Source organism: Dysidea avara, chromosome 9 (assembly GCF_963678975.1).
Source record: "Dysidea avara chromosome 9, odDysAvar1.4, whole genome shotgun sequence".
NCBI classification, from domain to species: domain Eukaryota; kingdom Metazoa; phylum Porifera; class Demospongiae; order Dictyoceratida; family Dysideidae; genus Dysidea; species Dysidea avara.
In genome coordinates, this window is record NC_089280.1 from 4336346 (window position 1) to 4356101 (window position 19756).

At 40.2% G+C, this 19756-nt stretch overlaps 1 protein-coding gene across 1 annotated transcript in view; it reads right to left on the reverse strand.

Annotated features, from left to right (window-relative positions):
- The window catches only part of LOC136266322 (NLR family CARD domain-containing protein 3-like), a 32643-nt gene extending 17991 nt beyond the window's left edge, over positions 1-14652 (reverse strand). Inside the window, exons 1-2 of the mRNA XM_066061332.1 lie at positions 14517-14652; positions 14098-14451 (exon numbers count right to left, since the gene is read on the reverse strand). Of these exons, the coding sequence (XP_065917404.1) occupies positions 14098-14451; positions 14517-14523 (361 nt within the window). The 5' untranslated portion in view covers positions 14524-14652. The remainder of the gene's footprint in view (positions 1-14097; positions 14452-14516) is intronic.
- Between the last annotated feature and the right edge of the window lie 5104 nt (positions 14653-19756).

Here is a 19756-nt window from a genome sequence, read left to right on the forward strand (position 1 = left end):
GTGTGATTTGCTGGCATTATTGGATGCACAATACACCACTATGTGGTTTCAGATAAATCTTTATACATAAGTGTTTACCATTAATCATGGAGATATGACTGGGTCCTTCTATGCAAAAACAGTCAAGCTGTGAACATAGCCAGGGTTTGAGAAACACTTGTTTCATAGTGACAGAAGGTGATAATGGAAAAAAAACCTTGGTAGCATCGTGATTCTCAAAGCAAGAGGAGTTCAGAAACCTTTGTTTTGTGTCAGTACTCCCAAGGAGATGGAAGATATGAGCATTATGATAGTCTGCCTCATGTTGGATGAGTGGTTTACCATCGTTATTTTTTCTCACGTTTTCGTATTCACCCTGGTTGTAAGAAGGGCCGGAAGACAAACCTTATCCAGCAATGGATTCGCCTGTTCATGGAGAATCCAATGGTGTACGTTGCATCTTGGTAGAGAATTGCATTTGTAAGTTATGACTGTTTAATTAAGTGCCTGTAGTTTATTTCCACATTGCTACTGTATAAATCATATTTTTCTGTTGTAGCGCTGTATCTTTTGAACTTCAAGGCTTCTAGAGCTGAAACTTTGGTTGACCATTCCTTTGGCTATCTAGATAAAGAAAATGTAAAATGAAAACTGCGCTAACATGTAGGGTTCTTGTAGATTTGGTCACATATAGTCATGGCGTGCTATGTATGTCAACAGCTGTTTAGATGGGGATGGTGACTTTCAGACAAGTGGGAGCGTACGAGGAAGGGCAGGAAGAGTGGAAACAGTATGTCAAATGTTTAGACAATACCTAGCTGATAGCCAATGGTGTGGAAGACGCAGAGAAAAGCACGCTATTTTTTCTTTATTATTGGCCTACAAACTGTCAGGAAGCCTTGTAGCTCCAGTGACATCTGGTGAGAAAAGATACGGCGCTTTGATGAAGGCAATGACCATCCGTTACTGTCCACCTCTTTCAGAAAGTTACAGAGGTATCACTTCCACATGAGAAGAAGGCAACAAGTAGCTAAGTATATTTCAGAACTGCATTCGATAGCTTGATATATGGTGTAATTTTGGTGAATCTTTGGAGAACATGCTGTGAGATCGGCTAGTCGTGGGAATAAATAATGAGGTTATTCAGTGGAAGCTCCTTCCAGAGAGTACACTCACTTTCAAGAGGGCTTTCGCACTGGCTCAGGACCTGGAGGCAGCAGTAAAGAACACTTGAGAAATCGGCTGTCAGTGGAAGTCACACCTGGCATACCAGATTCTATTCACAAAATGGGTTTAGTGTTTCAGACTGATAGTGCTTTCGTTGTGGCCATAGTCCAGCTCAATGTCCATTCAAGGGAGCCAAATGCCACCAATGTGGTATAATTGGACACATCAAATGGGCATGTTGCAACAGGAAGTCCAGATCACACTACCCAATAACAAAGGTAGTCCATTGGTGACAGAAAAGTGGGTAGGTATAAACAGTGGACCCGGGATCCAAGGACCCGCAGAGAACCAACTTTTCATGGAATTTTACATACTTCGCAATGCTTATATACATTCTGTACTTTTGCTGGCTAATCTCACATGGCCAATCAACTTTCTGTCTGTTGCAATTGTTCACATTGTATTTAGTTCAATTAAAAATAACGAGTGCCTCTGAAAATTGCCTGCAGTAGGCTATTCATGCAGCACAAAGAGCACGCTAGTCACCAGTTAATAAAGTTTAGTGCACATGAAGAAGGCTTCAGTGAAGTGAATACTGCAAGGTACACTAGCAGCTCAATAAACAGGCTTTGTGCCATGTAGCACACGAAGTAAATGACTTGTTAGAAGCCCTCTACAGTTACTGAAAGCACGAAGAATGAGTGTCCTATGAGGAGCACTTTTAATTTCTAGACATTGTGGAAGGAACTGTCATGATGACAGGACAGAGAAAGAGTGATCTAGGCTAGCCACTGTGACTTGTAAAGGTATCTAGTACAAGGATAGAATGTATAAACATTGTGAAGCACACAAAATTCCCAAAAATTCCACAAAACGTAGGGTCCTTGTGTCCCTGAGTCCTTGGATCCCCGGTCACTGGGTCCACTGTTTATACTGAGAAGGAGAGCAGTGACCAAGCCTCAAGTGATGAATATACCCTGGTAAGAGAATTTTTTTCAAAATTGGACTTGAGCCAAGAATGACAATGAATCGAAGACATTGGCAGTGATAAACACTCACAGAGGTTTGTATAAATACAAGTATAAGAAAAAATTAGGAATTTTAGATTAGAGTAGGGACATTATATATAGTGCTGCAATAAAAGTGCTGAAACAAGCTGGATCGGAGTAGTACGTAATGTCCAAATACTGTAAAACAACAAGAAGTGATATCCTTACTGTGCATTTTGTAGCATTCACTTGTTATTGTTTTACAGTATTTGGACATTACGTACTACTCCAATCCAGCTAGTTTCAGTACTTTTTATTGCAGCACTATACACTATCCCTACTCTAATTTAAAATTCCTAATTTTTTCTTATACGTGGTTGTGAACTTTTCTTTTGCAAGCTCATGACCACTAAATAGCCTGCTTTTTACACAATATTATATAGAGTTAATCACAGTATTATAATATTATACTAAATTATGACTCATACAATAATAACTGGTTAGTGGGCGTGGCTCTACATAAGACTGCAGATAATAATGGATGTAGATTCATGCATATCTACAGACTGATAAATGGGCACTGCTACCATATGGCTACAGGCAGTAATTTACACACCAGCGGGCGTGTCTCACAAAAGAAGCAGGGCTATGCTATGATGTGTTAATACACATCCACATCATTATGCTAATTAATTTAGCATGTGATCCAATCCGGGTCAGACCCAGATAATCTGTAAAGTGAGACCTGGATGACCCAACTTGGCTTTAATGCTGTTACTGAACTATATTTATTGACTTCAATACAAGTGGATAATTTGCCGCAAGTTACTCTCGCTGATCGATATCAACTACCAACTTCGAAAACCACTGAGCCACGTGTGTTGAAATGCAATGCTAAACTAACCACGTGCATTTGAATAGTTTGATGCAATATAAACCTGTAGATGGAAGCCCTACTGTAGTCTATTAGCATTATCAGCGGTAGAACCTTGACTGATGGCCATGGTAAAGAAGGATAAAGGTAAGACGATAGCACAAGCATTGTATGTTTATCAATATACCAAAGATTTCTTCTTCATTGAATTATAAATGTTTCTGTGAAAGAATTAGGGCTGTAGCTATAGCCAGTTTTCCACTACGCTTGACCGAAGGCGTCAGACAGGCAGGCAGGCAGGCAGGCATTAGAAAATTCTGTTGAATAACTTTTTTAAATTCTGTAGCAACTTTACAGAAACATTTTGGGTCAATCTGAAGACACTTTCAGGCTTCATTTTACCCAACCAATACTGTCATGCTGTTGTGAGGAAAAATTGAGGCAGGTATTTGGGTTATATTATATCACGAGCCACACCCACACCAGTGCGTGAAATAACGGTCGGTCACTGGACAATATCTGGAAATTATTAGCACCTGTCCAGGCAATAATTAGACTGCACGGACCAGGACAATCTGATTCAAGCAAGAAACAAGTGCTAGCATGAAGAACAGTTGAAAAATGGATAGTAGAAAAAATGATAAAGAGCTAGATACAACGATATGGCTAAAGTTTGACATGGTACCTAGTGACCGCGAGCACGTGTCTGCTCTCAAGTGTGGGGTTTGTATACAGTTTAATGAGCGGCTAACTTTGCTACGTAATTATAACCCAGCCTTTGTTAATGGATCGAAGAATACCAGAACACCCAAATTTAAGGAACACGCCTATACAGAAATGCACAAGCGTGCTATGATGTTATACAAGAAGCATCACTCCACGAATGTCTGTGAGTACGCACCAATAGCAAAAGCTATTCTACAGCCGTCGATGGATGAAGCAACTAGATAGAAACCGAAGCGTAAATTCGAGATTGCATATAATGATAATGAAGGAAAACCTTGCTTTTAAGAAGATGAAGCCTTTGAGTGACATCGAGGAGTGCTATGGAGTGGAGGTTGGGGCAAGCTATCGAAATGACTATGGCTGTGCTTCATTCGTAGACTCTATTGCCACAGACCTAAAAAAAAAACTTAAAACACAGAATGGCCAAGGCCAAGTTTTTTTCTTTGATGATAGATAGCAGCACTAATTGTGCTAATATAGATGAAGAGCTTTTTTATGCTTTATTTTGATCCCTACTCTGGTTCAGAAGATGGTATGGTGCATGTGAGGGATAATTTCTTTGCTGTTTGTCATCTCTCACGCGGAACTGGGGAAAGTCTTTATATTTGTGTGAAGAAAACTCTGGCCTACATGGGCATGACACCATTAGAATGGCAGTGTAAGATGATTAGGCTGGGGTATGATGGGACTAATGCCAATACAGGAAGTGGGAGTGGTCTTAAAAGTTATCTCACAAAACACAACCTTTGGCTTATTGTTTCATGGTGTCTTGCTCATAGGCTGGAGCTTTCTGTTAAAGATGTGTTAAAAGATACCTTTTTAAAGGAAATTGATGAGTTGCTTTTACAGGGTATTATACTATGTACATGAAAAGTTGCCGAAGAAGTGTCACGAACTGAAGGATATTGTAGATGATCTCAAACAATGTCTAACAGAGACAGAAATGCTAAAGAAGGGAGGTACCCGACCACTTAGGGCAAGTGGAACGAGATTCATTGCACACAAGGTGTCTGCTCTGGCAAGATTGGTCGATAGGTATGGATGGAGCTTACCTTGGTCACTTGACTGCACTCTCACAGGATGCTACGGTCCAATCATTTGATAGACAGAAATTGAAAGGCTATGTCTTGAAACGGAGGAAGTTGAAGGTTTTACTAGGTTGCACCTTTTTCCATGATGTATTAAAGCCTCTTGGAATACTTATCAAAGTGCACAAGAAGATGAGTTATGTATTGTAAGGGCAATTGAAGCAATGATCAAAACAAAAAAATCGGAGGAACTAAAAGCAAAGCATTTTGAGGACATTCCAACTGTGAAAAAGATTTTGACATGAATTCAACAAAATGAAATAACGACTGACACGGGTACTAAGACAGTCTACTGTTATCAAGGTACTGGTTTACACTTTGATTCTGAGGCTCTATCTTCTTTGAGAAAAGATTATAAGGTTTGGCTCACTGCTGTTGATAAATGCCTTGTGTATCGACAGAAAGCACAAGAGGAAGAGCTTGTGCTGCTTATACATGCCATGACACTCCTTGCTACTCGAGGGTGGGAGCGGACTGCTGTTCCTTCTTTTGGGCATGCTTCATTAGAAGCAATCAGCCAGTGGTTTGCCATTCCTTTGGAGAAAGGTGGCATACATACCTCTACTATACAGGAAGAATGGGATGATATATGGTGGAGTACAGCAAATGGTATCTGAATCTAGTGCAAGATTACAACAATGTTTGGTGGAATTGTTTAATCGTGTAGACTCCAAACATTGGTCCAATGTATTAGGGCCAGTAGAGCTTCTGTTTTGTCTCCCACTTTCCAATAGTCACCTGGAAAGAGTATTTTCTCAGCTTAAACTTATCAAGACTGATCACCGCACCAGCTTGTCTGAGAATAGGCTTGACCAACTGGTAAAGATTAATGTTGAAGGTTCACCATTGGAGAAGTGGGATGCCTCGAGTGCTATAGAATTATGGTACAAGGAAAAATCTAGACGGTTGACTGCCAGCAGTAGAACTACCAGTACCACAGGTCATACGTCAGAGGATCAACCAAAAGATAAAGATGACAGTCATTCTTTTTCCTTGGATGAATGGAAAGAATGGGTACAAGTTGGCATTGGTGAAGAGTCTAATGATGAGCTGCCTAGTGTTGATGATGAGCTGCCTAGCGTTGATGATGATGACAATGAATCTGGTGATGATGACTGTGTAATTATAGTATCATGAGTGTGATGTATATAAGATACAGTGCCAGTGCCTAAAATGCCTTAGTTACCTAGCTATCTGTAATTATGTGATAACTGTTACCATTTAATTTCTTTGTGATTGACGGTGTAATATAATATGCTAATTATTGTGACTGTAATAGTAATACAGACTTCATACAGTAACTTGTTTGCCCTTTATTTATAATAGTCTATAATAAGGCTGCAATTTATTATTGTATATATTTTACATACTTGCACTGTACAGTAACTTTGTTAAAAGATATGTATGGTTACAATCAAATCTTCATGTCCGGATATCTTTGAGAATGTCCTTCCAATTTATATTATGCCCCGACAGTAAGTCAAGTGGGGTCCCAAAAATTATTTCGTGCACTGCACACCTTCCCTGTCCCTACTGTACTGTATGATAATCGCTTATCATATGGTGTTTACTCTGCTCCAGACATTTTCCAAGAGTAATGGAAAGTATCCTGCAGGGAATCCCTGGAGTGGTGGTGTATTTAGATGACATTTTAATTTCAGGAACTATTTCAGAGGAACACTTCAGAAGGTTGTAGTGTTATAATTGGAAAACATGTCAATCAGTACATCATGTGCACAATCTAAAAATAACCTAAGTGTTACAATCATGGTGTGTGCATGTGCAAGTTCTGTCAAAGTCTATCACTACATCTCCCCTCCTTTAAGGTTCAGAATCGTAGTCGATCAGGTGGACGTATAGCTGTTCCAGTCATTGATCGGGTAACAATTCGTGAGGGGTTGCCACTATCTTGTTGTGTGTCCTCCATAGTGGGGTTTACTGTGTCCACAGGATTGGTGCCATCTTGCTGTACAGCATTAGTATTGCTACTGTTTGGGACCACACGAAGATGGCAGCAATTATGCCTGATTGGCCTCTGAGGTGTGTTTACAATATAGGAGCGGGGGGTGTCAGCTTGAGACCTGACTTGGCCAGATATTGTTGACCGGCCAGATGTTACCCACACCTCCTCCTCTTCAGAGATAGGAGAAAGAGAGTGAGCTTGATGGCGTCTATCATAAGCCGTCTTCTGTTTGAGTTTAAATTTGGCATTTAGCTCTTCAAATGATTCAAGGTATTGCCAGTGTGGTTTGTATTGGTCCTCCATCTGTGGTAAAGTGGTGCGCAGGGAATGTCCCATCAGTAGTTGTGCTGGGGACAAGTTGCACCAGGGTAGGGGGTAGTGCGGTAAGTCAGCAGAGCCAAATATGGGTTGTACGAGCTTTTAAGCAGCTTTTTTACAATTTGAACAGCACGTTCAGCTTGTCCGTTGCTTTGCGGGTAATGCGGGCTGCTGGTGATGTGATGAAACTTGTATGATGAGGCAAACTCAGCAAACTTGTGAGAAGAGTACTGAGGCCCATTGTCACTGATAACCATTTCTGGGATGCCATGTCATGAAAACATGGATTTGAGTCCCTCAATAATGGTTTGTGATGTCATAGTTTTAAGTTTGATAACCTCAATGTACCCGGAAAAGTAGTCGACTGCAACCAGATAGTTGGCTCCGTTCAGGAAAAATAGGTCTGTCCCAATCTTTTTCCAGGAGATCTGTTGGTAAAAGAGGTTCTCTCCTTGGTGTTGAGACTCTCACGTAAGTTGGACAGTTTTCTACCATGTCCTTAATGTGTGGTAATACCAGGCCACCATACCGATATATTTGTTCTAAGGCGGCACTTCTGTATGCCCTGGTGGCCTTCATGGATCTTTGAAAGAATCTCTCTTTGCAACAACTTGGGAATCACTATTCTAGGCCCGTACAGTAGTTAGGTTCTTATGCAATGTAGGATGACTGCCAGTACGGTTTGAGTTTAAGTGGGACATTCCATTTGGATGGCCAACCATTCTTGCAGTAGTCAATCAGGTTAGAGCAAACTGGGTCACTGGCTTGGGCTTCGCAAAATTCATTAAGCCTGTGAGTGCTGACTGGTAGCATAGCAACACAGCTCTCTAAAAGACATTCTGCTTCTTCCTGTAGGGAGCAGACCACTGCTGAGGCTGTGGATCTCTGTGGAGAACAAGACAATGCATCTGCCGTGATCAACTGCTTGCCTGGTGTATGTGAGATGTTGTATTCGAAATGTGCCAGTCTCCATCGAAATCTAACTATTCTTGGTGGAAGGCTATGCAGGCTTATGTTTCCTAACAGAGGTAACAGTGGCTTGTGGTCTGTTTCAATCTGGAACTTCTTGCCCAGAACGTAGGAGGAGAGTTTTCACAAGCCCAGGTGATGGCGAGGGCTTCTTTTTCAACTTGTGCATAGCGACGTTCTGTGTCAGTCATGGCACAGGATGCATAGACTACTGGGAGCCACACCTGATTACTGCGCTGAACCTAAACCATAAGAGGAGGCGTCAGCAGAGACTTTTAAGTCTGCGTTTACGTTGTAGAGGGCAAGGACTGTTGGCTCTGTTAACTCCTCTTTAATTCGGTTAAAAGCAGCTACTTGTGCGGCATCCCAGGTCCACGCATTGTTCTTGCTACGTAACTCACCAAGTGGTTGACTAAGACTTGCAAGACAGCAAGAAAATTTTCCAGAGTGGTTAACCATCCCCATGAATCGTTTCAATTCTGTGACATTTGTAGGGGCAGACATCTTAGCAATAGTGGCCGTTTTCTTGGGGTCTGGCTGGATCCCTTGCTGTGTGATTAGGTGGTCCAGGAACCTGAGTTCTATTTTAGCAAACCTACATTTGTCCGTGTTAAGTGTAACACCCGCAGATTGAAGTCGCTGAAGGACATGCTCTAATTGAGTATCATGTTCCTCTTTGTTGGCGCCAAAAACAATTATGTCGTCCATGTGACAAAGCACGCCTTCTAACCCTACTAAGGTTTTGTCCACTTGACGCTGGAAATATGTTCTGGGGCACTGCAGATCACAAACGGCAACTTGTTAAAGCAGTACCATCCGTATGGGGTTAGAAAGTTTGTCAATAACCTTGATGGCTGCTCTAAGGGGACCTGCCAAAAGCCACTATTGGCATTGAGTGTGCTGAAGATTTTGGTGCCAGCCAACTGAGCCAGTGTGTCATCTACAGAAGGTAGAGGGTGCACCTTACGTTGTACATTTTCATTAAGCGGCTTGAGGTCTATGCAGATTTGGATAGCACCTGTTTTCTTGGGTACAACCACCATCCCTGCGCACCAAGGTGATGGTTCTTCTACTTTACAGATAACGTTCAATGACTCCATTCTATTAAGCTCATCTTTCACCTTGGTATGCAGTGGCATAGGGATGTGATGTGGTGTGAATATAGCATAGGGGATGGCTCCCTCTTTCAGTGTAATTGTGTACTCATCACCAAAGCTCCCTAGTCCTGGAAAAGGGACTGAAATTTCTCTACTACTACACACTGGGTGTTTTTACTCATAGAGTCCACTTTAACTACAAGGTTTAAAGCCTCGATAGCAGGTAAGCCTAGCAGGTTTCTCTTCAGGTTTTGTATCACATACACTAATTGAATGGTTTGCTTACCCTGGTGCTCAAGTTTCCCCTCGAATTGTCCGTCCACTGTCAGAGTGGCCTGTGATGGTCCATAGAGGGTCTTCAATGGCTTTGCCAGCTTGACGTTTAGCTTTTGGTAGGTTTCAACTGTAATGGCAGAGACTTCTGCCCCGGTATCCAGCTTAAATAGTACATCCACCATGTTTAGTTTCACTGTAGTTGTCCAGGTAGTGGCCCGTGTGTCCTCAATGGCGTCCAAAAAGGCAGATTCTAGGCTAAGGCCTTGTATGGTCGAGATTGTGTCCATATTCCTATTGCCGTAGGTGCAACAATGGTCTGAAACTACCTCATCTATTTTTGTAAGACAACAGGCTCCATAATGGCCTTTTTTCTGACAGCGATGGCAGACTGCATCTCTGGTGGGACATTTCTCCCTTGGGTGTTGTCCGGTCCCTTTCCACACTGAAAACAAGGTTGCCCTCAGATTGTCTCTGTTTAAAATGCCTTGGGTTCTGCTGCTGTGGTCGTCTTGTGTCATAGCTTGGTGTTCTATGGTAGCCTCGTTGCAGTTCATCTAGATCACCCGATGTTGCTCCCTTGAGCACCTGCTGCTGCTCCTGTACCGCCTCACGCTGACGGACGATTTTCTTCACCTTCTCTAGAGTCAGCTCGGGATCTAGCTGGAGTCGCTGTGACAATGAAGCATCTTGTATGCCCACAACGAGTCTATCACGGATCATTTCGAATGTGAGAGTTCCATAGTTGCAATGTTCAGCTAGGTTGTATAGTTCCATGATATACTGCTCTGCTGACTCGCCAGGCAGTTGACATCGGCAATTGAATCATGCTCTTTCGAAGATAACGTTTCTCCTAACCTGGAAGAACCCATCAAACTTTGCCAGAACTGCTGCATAGTCCTTCCGTTCATCTACACTAATGTCCGTAGAGGTTAAGACGGACTCCGCCTCCTCTCCTAGACAGTATAGAAGGGTGTTCATCTGCTTCGCTGCAGAGGCCTCCTGCAGGCCAGAAGCGGAACAAAATTGTTCAAATATCCTCCATCACAGCCAGTCATCGGGCGTCTTGAAATCAAAGGGATCGGGAGGCTGGAGATGGATTTGTGCCATGAGTTGCGGAGCACACTGCCACCATGTAGTGTTATAATTGGAAAATGTGTCTATCAGTACATCACGTGCACAATCTAAAAATAACCTAAGTGTTACAATAATGGTGTGTGCGTGTGCACGTTCTGTCAAAGCCTATCACTACAAAGGCTGGATACAGTGTTCCAAAGCTTCAGGAGGCTAGCCTTTAACTTAAGGACAAAAGTGTGAGATTTTAGTTTCATCTGTTACATACCTGGGCAATCGTATTGATGCTGAGGGACTGCATCCAGAGCTCAAAGCTATAAAAGATGCTCCAGAACCCAGGAATGTTACTAAACCAAAATCTTGCCTCGGGCTGCTGTCCTATTACTCAAAGTTCTTTCCAAATATGTCATCACATTTGGCTCCACTTTATCAGCTGGTACAGAAAAAAATGTACATTGGTATTCTTCTCAGGAGGGGGAAGTACTCCAGCTGTCAAAGAAACTGTTGCTGTCTTCTTAAGTACTAGCACATTTTGACCCCAAATTAGACATAGTGGTAGCCTGTGATGCCTCTGCCTATGGAATCTGGGTAGTCCTTTCTTATTGCCTGCCAGAACAGAACTGAGAAACCAATTGGATTTTCAGAACATTGTCAGTGACTGCATACTCCCAGATCATGAAAGAAGGTTTGACATGTGTGTTTGGTGTAACTTGTTTCCGTTCTTACTTACATATGGTTGTTAGGCACAGACCATGCACAAGCCACTCCAGTTCCTCCCATGAGTAGACAAGCCTGTACCTGTGCAAGCATCTGGTAGGATGGGCAATCGCATTAACTTCATTTGAGTACACTTTAGAGCCTCCCAACAGACACATAATTGTGTGGACAAAGTCTTAATGAAAGGCAATGGAATTACATCAGGTTATGGCAACTGTATAGTGTACATACTTGCATCCAGAACAGTCAAAAATAATTTCACATAGGATTTTGACCAAAAACTGCAAGACTTTATTTAGCTGATAGTTATCTGTTTGGAAAGACTTACACTGTAAGTTACTACAATCATCACAAATATAATTGTGGACTAAGTTTGCATAACTAACCACTTGGGCACAATGACCTTTAGTAAAGAAATGGTATTTTATATTTAAAAATGGCAATAAGGCACCAACCTTGCCAGCTACATAGCTGAAATTTTCAGGAAAGATGGAGTATTAATTGGCATACCTAATTATAAGTGCATTGTGTTTACAAAGAGAAACTGCCGCACTAGCTTGTATAGTATCTGGTGGCTACTATAATTTATATAACTCATGTGTATCCATTTCTTTTTACCTACTTAGATGTCCACAGCTTACCTTGCCAGTACGAGCATAGAGAAGATTATAGCCGACTGGCTAATCTACTGACATCAAGAAAACGGTAATAAAAAACTCTTAATTCATAATATGTAGAAATAATCATTTAAATGTACAGTATTAACACTAAGGAAAGCCCCTTTCACATTGCACACACTTACACACACTTCCACAAATCAAGTATTGAAGCTGAGTCATTGCTACTAACCTGGATGACACACTGACTTGGATAGCAATCTGGGCTGACCAGATTGGAAAGCATATTAATTAGTTGGACGATAAGGAAGTGTATAAATGAGTCATAGTCAAGTCCTAATGTGACCCAGTTTCTTTCGTGAGCCACGCATACTTATTGGAATGACTGTCTGTAGCCCTATGTGCAGCCATGCCCATTTATTGTTAGTATTGCAGCCCATAGGTGATGAGCCCACTAGTTGATTGTTATTGTATGAAACATGGTCTAGACTTGTGGTAGGTTAGTTTATCGTGAGCCATGCCCACTTTAATATCGGGAATGTATCATACTGTTTGTAAGTACAGTGTATTTGGCATGCACAAAGCCACACCCACTTGCAAGAAACGTATCTTGCTATGCACAATTTTACGTGGAACCATGCCCACCAACTGATATCATTAATCATAAACCTAACCTGCTTAGTTTTCATATAGCTATCCTTGTACCATTCTAGCGAGCATCCAAAAGTACTGTACCATACAGTAAAAAAAAGGCAAATTTGACAAATAGCTTACAATCACCAAAATTTTATTCACCAATTATTTTAAGCAATCACATGAGCACATTAGCTATGTTGAAAGGATGGGTATCGAAGTATCATGACAGGTATTGTGGGTATTTCCAAGCGTTCTCTTCGATTGTCGCAAGGTTCATTATTCCATACTGAAGAGTTCACAAAAATCCAAACGTTGTTCTCGGCATTACTAGAACCAGCGAATAATGCATACACTTGTATGGTAGCTATCACTCGAATGCAATGTCGCTACGCACAAGTGATTAAAACAATTGTTAAATAAGGGGTGTGGCAGCCATTTCCATCATAAGTCTTCATCCAGAGGGATAGACTCATGATTGAAATGGCTTCCACACCCCTTAATTGGTGAGTTGTTTAACCACTCGCACTCTCGTGTTGCAATGTTTCATTCAAGTAGTACAGTACATGGTAGCTCAGTTGAAGCCCCATTTGATAAAGTTTTTTTCGTCAATTTTGTAATAGTGGGTTTTCGCCAAACTTTTTAACTGCCAAAATTTTTTACTATACAGTAGCTCTTAGCGCACACCCAGTTTTAAGTAATCTGGCTCAGATTGCTATTCAGCTCTCCAGTAGTGAACCAGTTTCAATGCTGAGTAGTGACGTGCAAACTTGGGCTTGGACTTATACCTAGTTTACCTATATGGCAGCCCTTTGGATAGCCTGACAAGTATCAGCTGCCCTTTGTAGACTTAAGTCTGCTTAGAAAGTGCAATGCAAACACAAATGAATCCAACGCAAATGCAACAGAAGCTTTTCTTGTCTGCTACTATACGTACTCTTGTCCGACATGTTCAATATGGACTGTTATCTTCAGGTATCTCCATTGATGTATGGCAAACATCTTCATTATCACATAGAATTCAGTTTTAAGAATGGTTTAACTGACCTAGTTCTAACAAGAAACGCTTTACACATGTACATAGTAATTATAAAAGTCTAGAAATAATCCGATTATCTATAAAATAAGAGCATATGGGCGAGGGGTGCGACACCTTCGCAAATCTATATGTGATTTGAAATCATTTCTGATTTGAAACTTGATTTGTGATTTGAAAACATTACGCGTGATTGCCAGTATGATTTGCAAGGTTACTACTGGGTTCTGAAGGACATTAGTTCATGATTAAGTAGTATTGTATCACTATGAGCTTGTATGTACGTTTTCAAGATGCAGCATGAATTACTTGCGTAGGCGAATTGCTTGAGCTATGTTGATTAGTGATTGGGTAGTTGAAGGGCGTACATGATTTATAGAAGTGTCATACCCTCACATATGGGTGTGTCCGTTTTAGCCCTAACGTACCCCACCACGAAACATGCATGCAACAGTTTGCATGCAACAGTTTCCATGCATGATTTATGAGGTCATGTCCCTGCTCCATATGGTAACTATGACCATGTCACAAGTCATAAGCAGTAGTAAAACAGTGTTTATATCTACAGTGGACATACCTGATGTTGTATACTGCTCAGCAATACCGGCCAATGAATTCTTCAACAGTTTGATCTCTTCGGCTATCTTGTCAAGTTTGATAGAGTTCAGAGATTTGATCAACTGGTTAAAGATTGTAGTACCAGAAGTTTTCAACCATTTACTGAGCATTTCTTTACAACAGTCGGTGGAGGCTAACTTGTTATTCATTTTCACTACACTTCCCATGGAGTCGCTATCCAAATCTAGTGCCAAACTAATATGATCTCGAATTTGATACCAATGTGGAGCAACCAGTGACGCCACACGATTGAGTACATCTTCCATTGTTGGTTGCGTAGTAATATCCTTCTCAGCAGAGTTTTCGTGTTCCCCTGTTGACAATTTTTAACGGTAAACCAACTCACAATGAAAGTTATAAGGTCATAGCACCACTCACCGTTCATGGTCAAACTGAATCCGGGTTGTCACTGTATGACAAAGCGTGACTTTGAATGACCCGAGACGACCAATAATCCGGACGAAACACGATATCGAGACCTATACATGACTGCCACGCCTATAATCGAGCCGACAATACTGATTAGTTTCACGTGAGCAAGATGCAGCCCGACAGTACTTGCGATGTTAAATGCTCCGAAGTCATCATACAAGTTTAATCGAAGGTTAAACATTTTATCTCACCTGATAGAACAAGACAAGAGAGAGATACATTTAGAATGCTCAGAGATGAATTAAAAAGAAGGAAGTTAAGTGGAGAAACTAACTTGGTAATAAGAAATAACAAAATAGTAGTGTTAAGCAAGCCAGTTAATAATAACCCTGGTCCCGTTACTACTGCCCATACATCTGCATCACCAACTCAAATTCAAGCCATGGATCAAACGCCACTCATTACTTTAGCTACCCCACCTCCCTCTAACAACTGTTCCTGACCCTGTTAATAGTACACCTACATCTAATCTACCTTCTAAAAAATTAACATTGATTTCAGTAAACATACAATCCGTAGTTAGTAAAAAGCAAGCTTTGTGGGAATCTATTGACTTGTACCAACCTGATTTCATTACTGGTTGCGAAACATGGCTATCCCAATCAGTTTTTGACAGTGAAGTTCTCCCTGAAAATTATAGAATCTATAGGAAAGATCGAAGTGATGGCTATGGAGGTACTCTAATTGGTATAAAAAGGCAGTACCAATCGGAACTTATTGACTGTGACATCCACTGTGAAATATGTGCAGTAAAAGTGAAAGCATCTTCAAACTCTAGTGACATAATGATACTTATAAGTGTATACAGACCCCCTAATAGAGATGTATCTAATTACCACTCACTTTGTAATGCTATCTATAGCATTGTGTTAGCCTATCCAAGGGCAGTGATTGTTTGTGCAGGTGACCTAAACTTACCTGATATATGTTGGAGCACCAGCTCCGTTAGTGGATATAGATATCCTCTGGAGATCAATAATATAACATTGGACTTAGTTTCTGATTGTGGGTTTACTCAAATGGTTGAGCTCCCAACTCGAGGATCAAACCTATTGGACATACTTTTTACAAACAGGCCAACCCTAATACATCGATCTGGTCCAGTTCCTGGAATTAGTGACCATGACATCATTCTCACAACATTTCAAATGAAGGCATCCTACCAAGAAAATACAGCTCGTAAAATATTCCTGTGGAATTCCTTGAATCATAATGACATAAAAACTAAGTTACTGGCACTTAAAAACTACTACACATCTGTATTTACTGAAGATACCCCCGTTGAGCTTCTCTGGAATGTTTTACATTATAACTTACTGGATATTATGGACAATTACATCCCATCTAATACCGTCCGTATAAACCACAAACAATGCTGGATTAGTCGCAACATCAAACAGCTAAGGAGGCGTAAGCAGAGGTACTACAACAAAGCAAGATCCTCAAATTCAATTTCTGACTGGAATAGGTTTAAAGATATTAAGAGAACTATGCAAAGGGAAACTAGATGTGCTTTCAATCAGTATATGTATAAGACTATCCACAATCCTTATGTGTATGGTAAGCGGAAAATGTTCTATAAGTACATCAAATCTTTAAGATCTGATCACACTGGTATACCCTCCTTAGAAAGAAATGGGCAATCCTATACAACAAGTCAAGAAAAAGCGAGGATCTTGAACGAGTACTTCTGTACTGTTTTTACACCAGACAGAAATGATGAAGACCTGCCAAGCATTGGGGACTCTCCTTTCTCAAGTATTTCTAAAATCAATTTACAGGCCTCTGGAATAACTAAGCTTCTAACAGATCTTGATCCATCAAAAGCTGCAGGACCCGACCACATCCCTGCTAAATTTCTGAAGATGTTTGCTGAAGATTTGACTCCATGTTTGTTCATTTTGTTTTCAGCTTCCCTTAAACAAGGCATAATCCCTACAGATTGGAAAAAAGCAACAGTATCACCTATTTTCAAGAAAGGACCACGATCCGACCCAGCTAACTACAGGCCCATTTCACTCACTTCTTTATTATGTAAAACTTTAGAGCACATTATTTACTCGCATGTGATGGGTCATTTAGAACGTAACAATATCCTCTCAACCAATCAGTTTGGCTTCCGCCAAAAACGCTCTGCTGATCTTCAACTACTATTAACCGTCCATGACTTAGCATCCAGTTTAAATGGCAATGCACAAACTGATTGCATACTGCTGGATTTCAGCAAGGCTTTCGACAAAGTTTCCCATAAACTCTTACTGTTAAAGTTAAGGTACTACGGAATTACCGGAGAGACAATTAACTGGATTCAGTCTTTTTTAACCAACCGTAAACAGCATTTGTGATGGTTCTATTTCAGAAGTTGTCAATGTTACCAGTGGAGTACCTCAGGGCTCTGTATTGGGCCCCTTACTGTTCCTTGTTTTTACAAATGACTTACCCAGCTGTATCAAATCTACTTGTCGCCTATTTGCAGATGACTGTCTATTGTATCGCCAAATTCACTCTAAGCATGACTCCGATGTCCTACAGAATGATTTACATTGTCTGGAACATTGGGCAAACAAATGGTTTATGCAATTTAACCCAATTAAATGTGTTGTTTTAACAATTACTCACAAAGTGCATCCAATTGTCACACACTACACACTGTATGATCAAATGCTTGCCCATGTACAGGAAGCTAAATACTTAGGACTTACATTAGACAGTAAACTTACTTTCAACAAGCATATTGAGTGTATCTGTAAAAGAGCTAACTCTGCCCTAGCATTTATAAGAAGAAACACTCATTTCTGTCAGAGGAATATTAGAGTTGATGCTTATTGTACATATGTCAGACCAATTTTGGAGTACGCAGCTTTTGTTTGGTCCCCCTATACCAACATTAACATTAACAAATTAGAATCTGTTCAAAGGAGAGCTTTGTGATGTCTGATTTTAACAGATACAGCAGTGTTGGTGAAATGTTATCAACTTTACAGTGGGACAGTTTGAAGAAAAGACGAGATATTCAGTCTCTATGCGTCCTTTATAAAATCTTAAATGGTTTAATAGATGTTTCACTCCCAGAATGTATGATTAAAAACTCTCTTATCACTAGAGGTCACAACAAAAGATTTGTTACAATATCTTCAACAGTTAATAGCTATAAGTACAGTTTTTTTCCACGAGTAGTCCCTCAGTGGAATGCTTTACCAAGTGTCACTGTCAATGCACCAACTCTACAACAATTCTCTACACTTGTACACTAGTGATCTCTTCAATTACTTAATTACTTATCCTTAATTAATTTACTTACTTAATTACTTATACTTAATTAATTTACTTACTTATTTACTTACATTCTAATTTAATTTGTAACTAATCATTGTACTATGCTCATGCATATGAGTCTTACAATTATAAAATATAATAATAATAATATAACAGTGTTAACTTGAAGGTGGCCATAGTAACATTAGTGTATGAGACTAAGGTTAAGCACTAGCTACGTATGTGCAGGCAAGGTGTCTAAACAACTAACATTATAGGGCTAGCTTGCTATGCATTGTGGTATACGTTAGAGGGTATCAACAACAGGTTTGAGGTGGTACCATATGTAGCAGCTAGCCTGTTCTAGATCATTCTATGCTATAGCAGGGCAGTAGTGGCAGCTAAGGAGCAGCAGTATCTCCAATTGTTTGCAGTGCTGGAAAGGTTTTATCCCACCCAAAGGTCCCTCCTCTTCTCTTTCTTTCCACTAACTCATAGTATCAAACTATGGCTGGTTAGTGTGACATGGGTTGCGCAGTAGCATATCAGCTAGGAGGGACCATATAGGGCATCTAGTGTGGGTAAGATGGCATACCACCAAATATACCAGCCAGAGCCTTATCATATAGTTCTCCTTACCATAAACTTCCGAAATTTTGTCACGATTCTTAAAAATCATAACTCAGCAATGGAAAATGATATTACCATTCAATTTGAAACTATGACACAAAATTAGATATTTATTTTGAGAACCTATTTGCAAAGTGTTTGCAAGGAGACATTGATATTTGAGCTTGAAAATCTCTGATTTTCATGAAAAATGTAACAGTTCAAATGAAAATTGTAACATTCTACATTTACAAGATTTAATGTGCTCACCTATGGTAAAGTAAAGAAAATACAGAGCATTTTTTTGATTGCTACTTTTAAATGATTTATGTGAACAGTTATGTGACAAACCCAAAAAGCGTATGTACTACCATATACTTATAGGGACTAAAATTCTTTTGTGTGGAGCAGAATCCATACTGCAATGTAGAAAACATTACAGAGCAATTTTAGCATAGCGTATTTGCTTGTACATATATTACTCAACCTCTGCAGGCATGCAGAAATTCTTGCTTCAAAATTTTATGAAATTAATTTAAAATATGTGATAATCTAAGCTAATTGGCTTGATTTTTGTTTAATAATTCATATAAAGCAACATAAAAGTTTATGAGGTGGTTAGGATTTGCTATTGTAAAGTTGAAAAAAATTTTTTTTTAAATATTTCGGAAGTTTATGATAAGGAGAACTGTAGATATTGGGGTACACATTTACCATTACCCAATCTTGGAGGGTCAAGTGATCTCACATGACAAATTAAGGGTCAAGTCTCAAGGCTACAGTGCTCCAGCCCATTCTCCCAATCTCGATATCTTATTGTGTATGGTCATTGGTACACCTGGGAACAAATTAACCTCAACCTGCATGCCTTTGAGTTGTATCTGAGATGTTGGTGTACATGTGTAGCGTTCGTTCACTTCGATTTTACTTCCATCATGATCATAGCTACCGATCTAGTAGCTATGCACAAGCCACCTCCCCACTATGGGAAGGGTGGGGCAAAACAGGGGATTTGGTGTCAAATACCCCAGTATACTGAGGTCAACAAGCATTTGTTAAAACCCCCAAGGAGCAGTCACACTTTTGGTTCCATTTTTGCTTTGTTAGTGCATGCCCTGCTATTGCACAGCTCCATATCCCTTGGAATATCTGTTTTTGGAAGAACTTTCATTTAATAATTGGAAGTGCCTTAATTATTTGAGCTGCTGACAAAATTTCTTCATTACCGCATTGTAAACCATTAAAATTCAGCTATGTAGATCCTCCCCGACTGGGATCAGTTTGCCTATACTGAACTTTTCTGCATGCTCTAGTTATTGTAA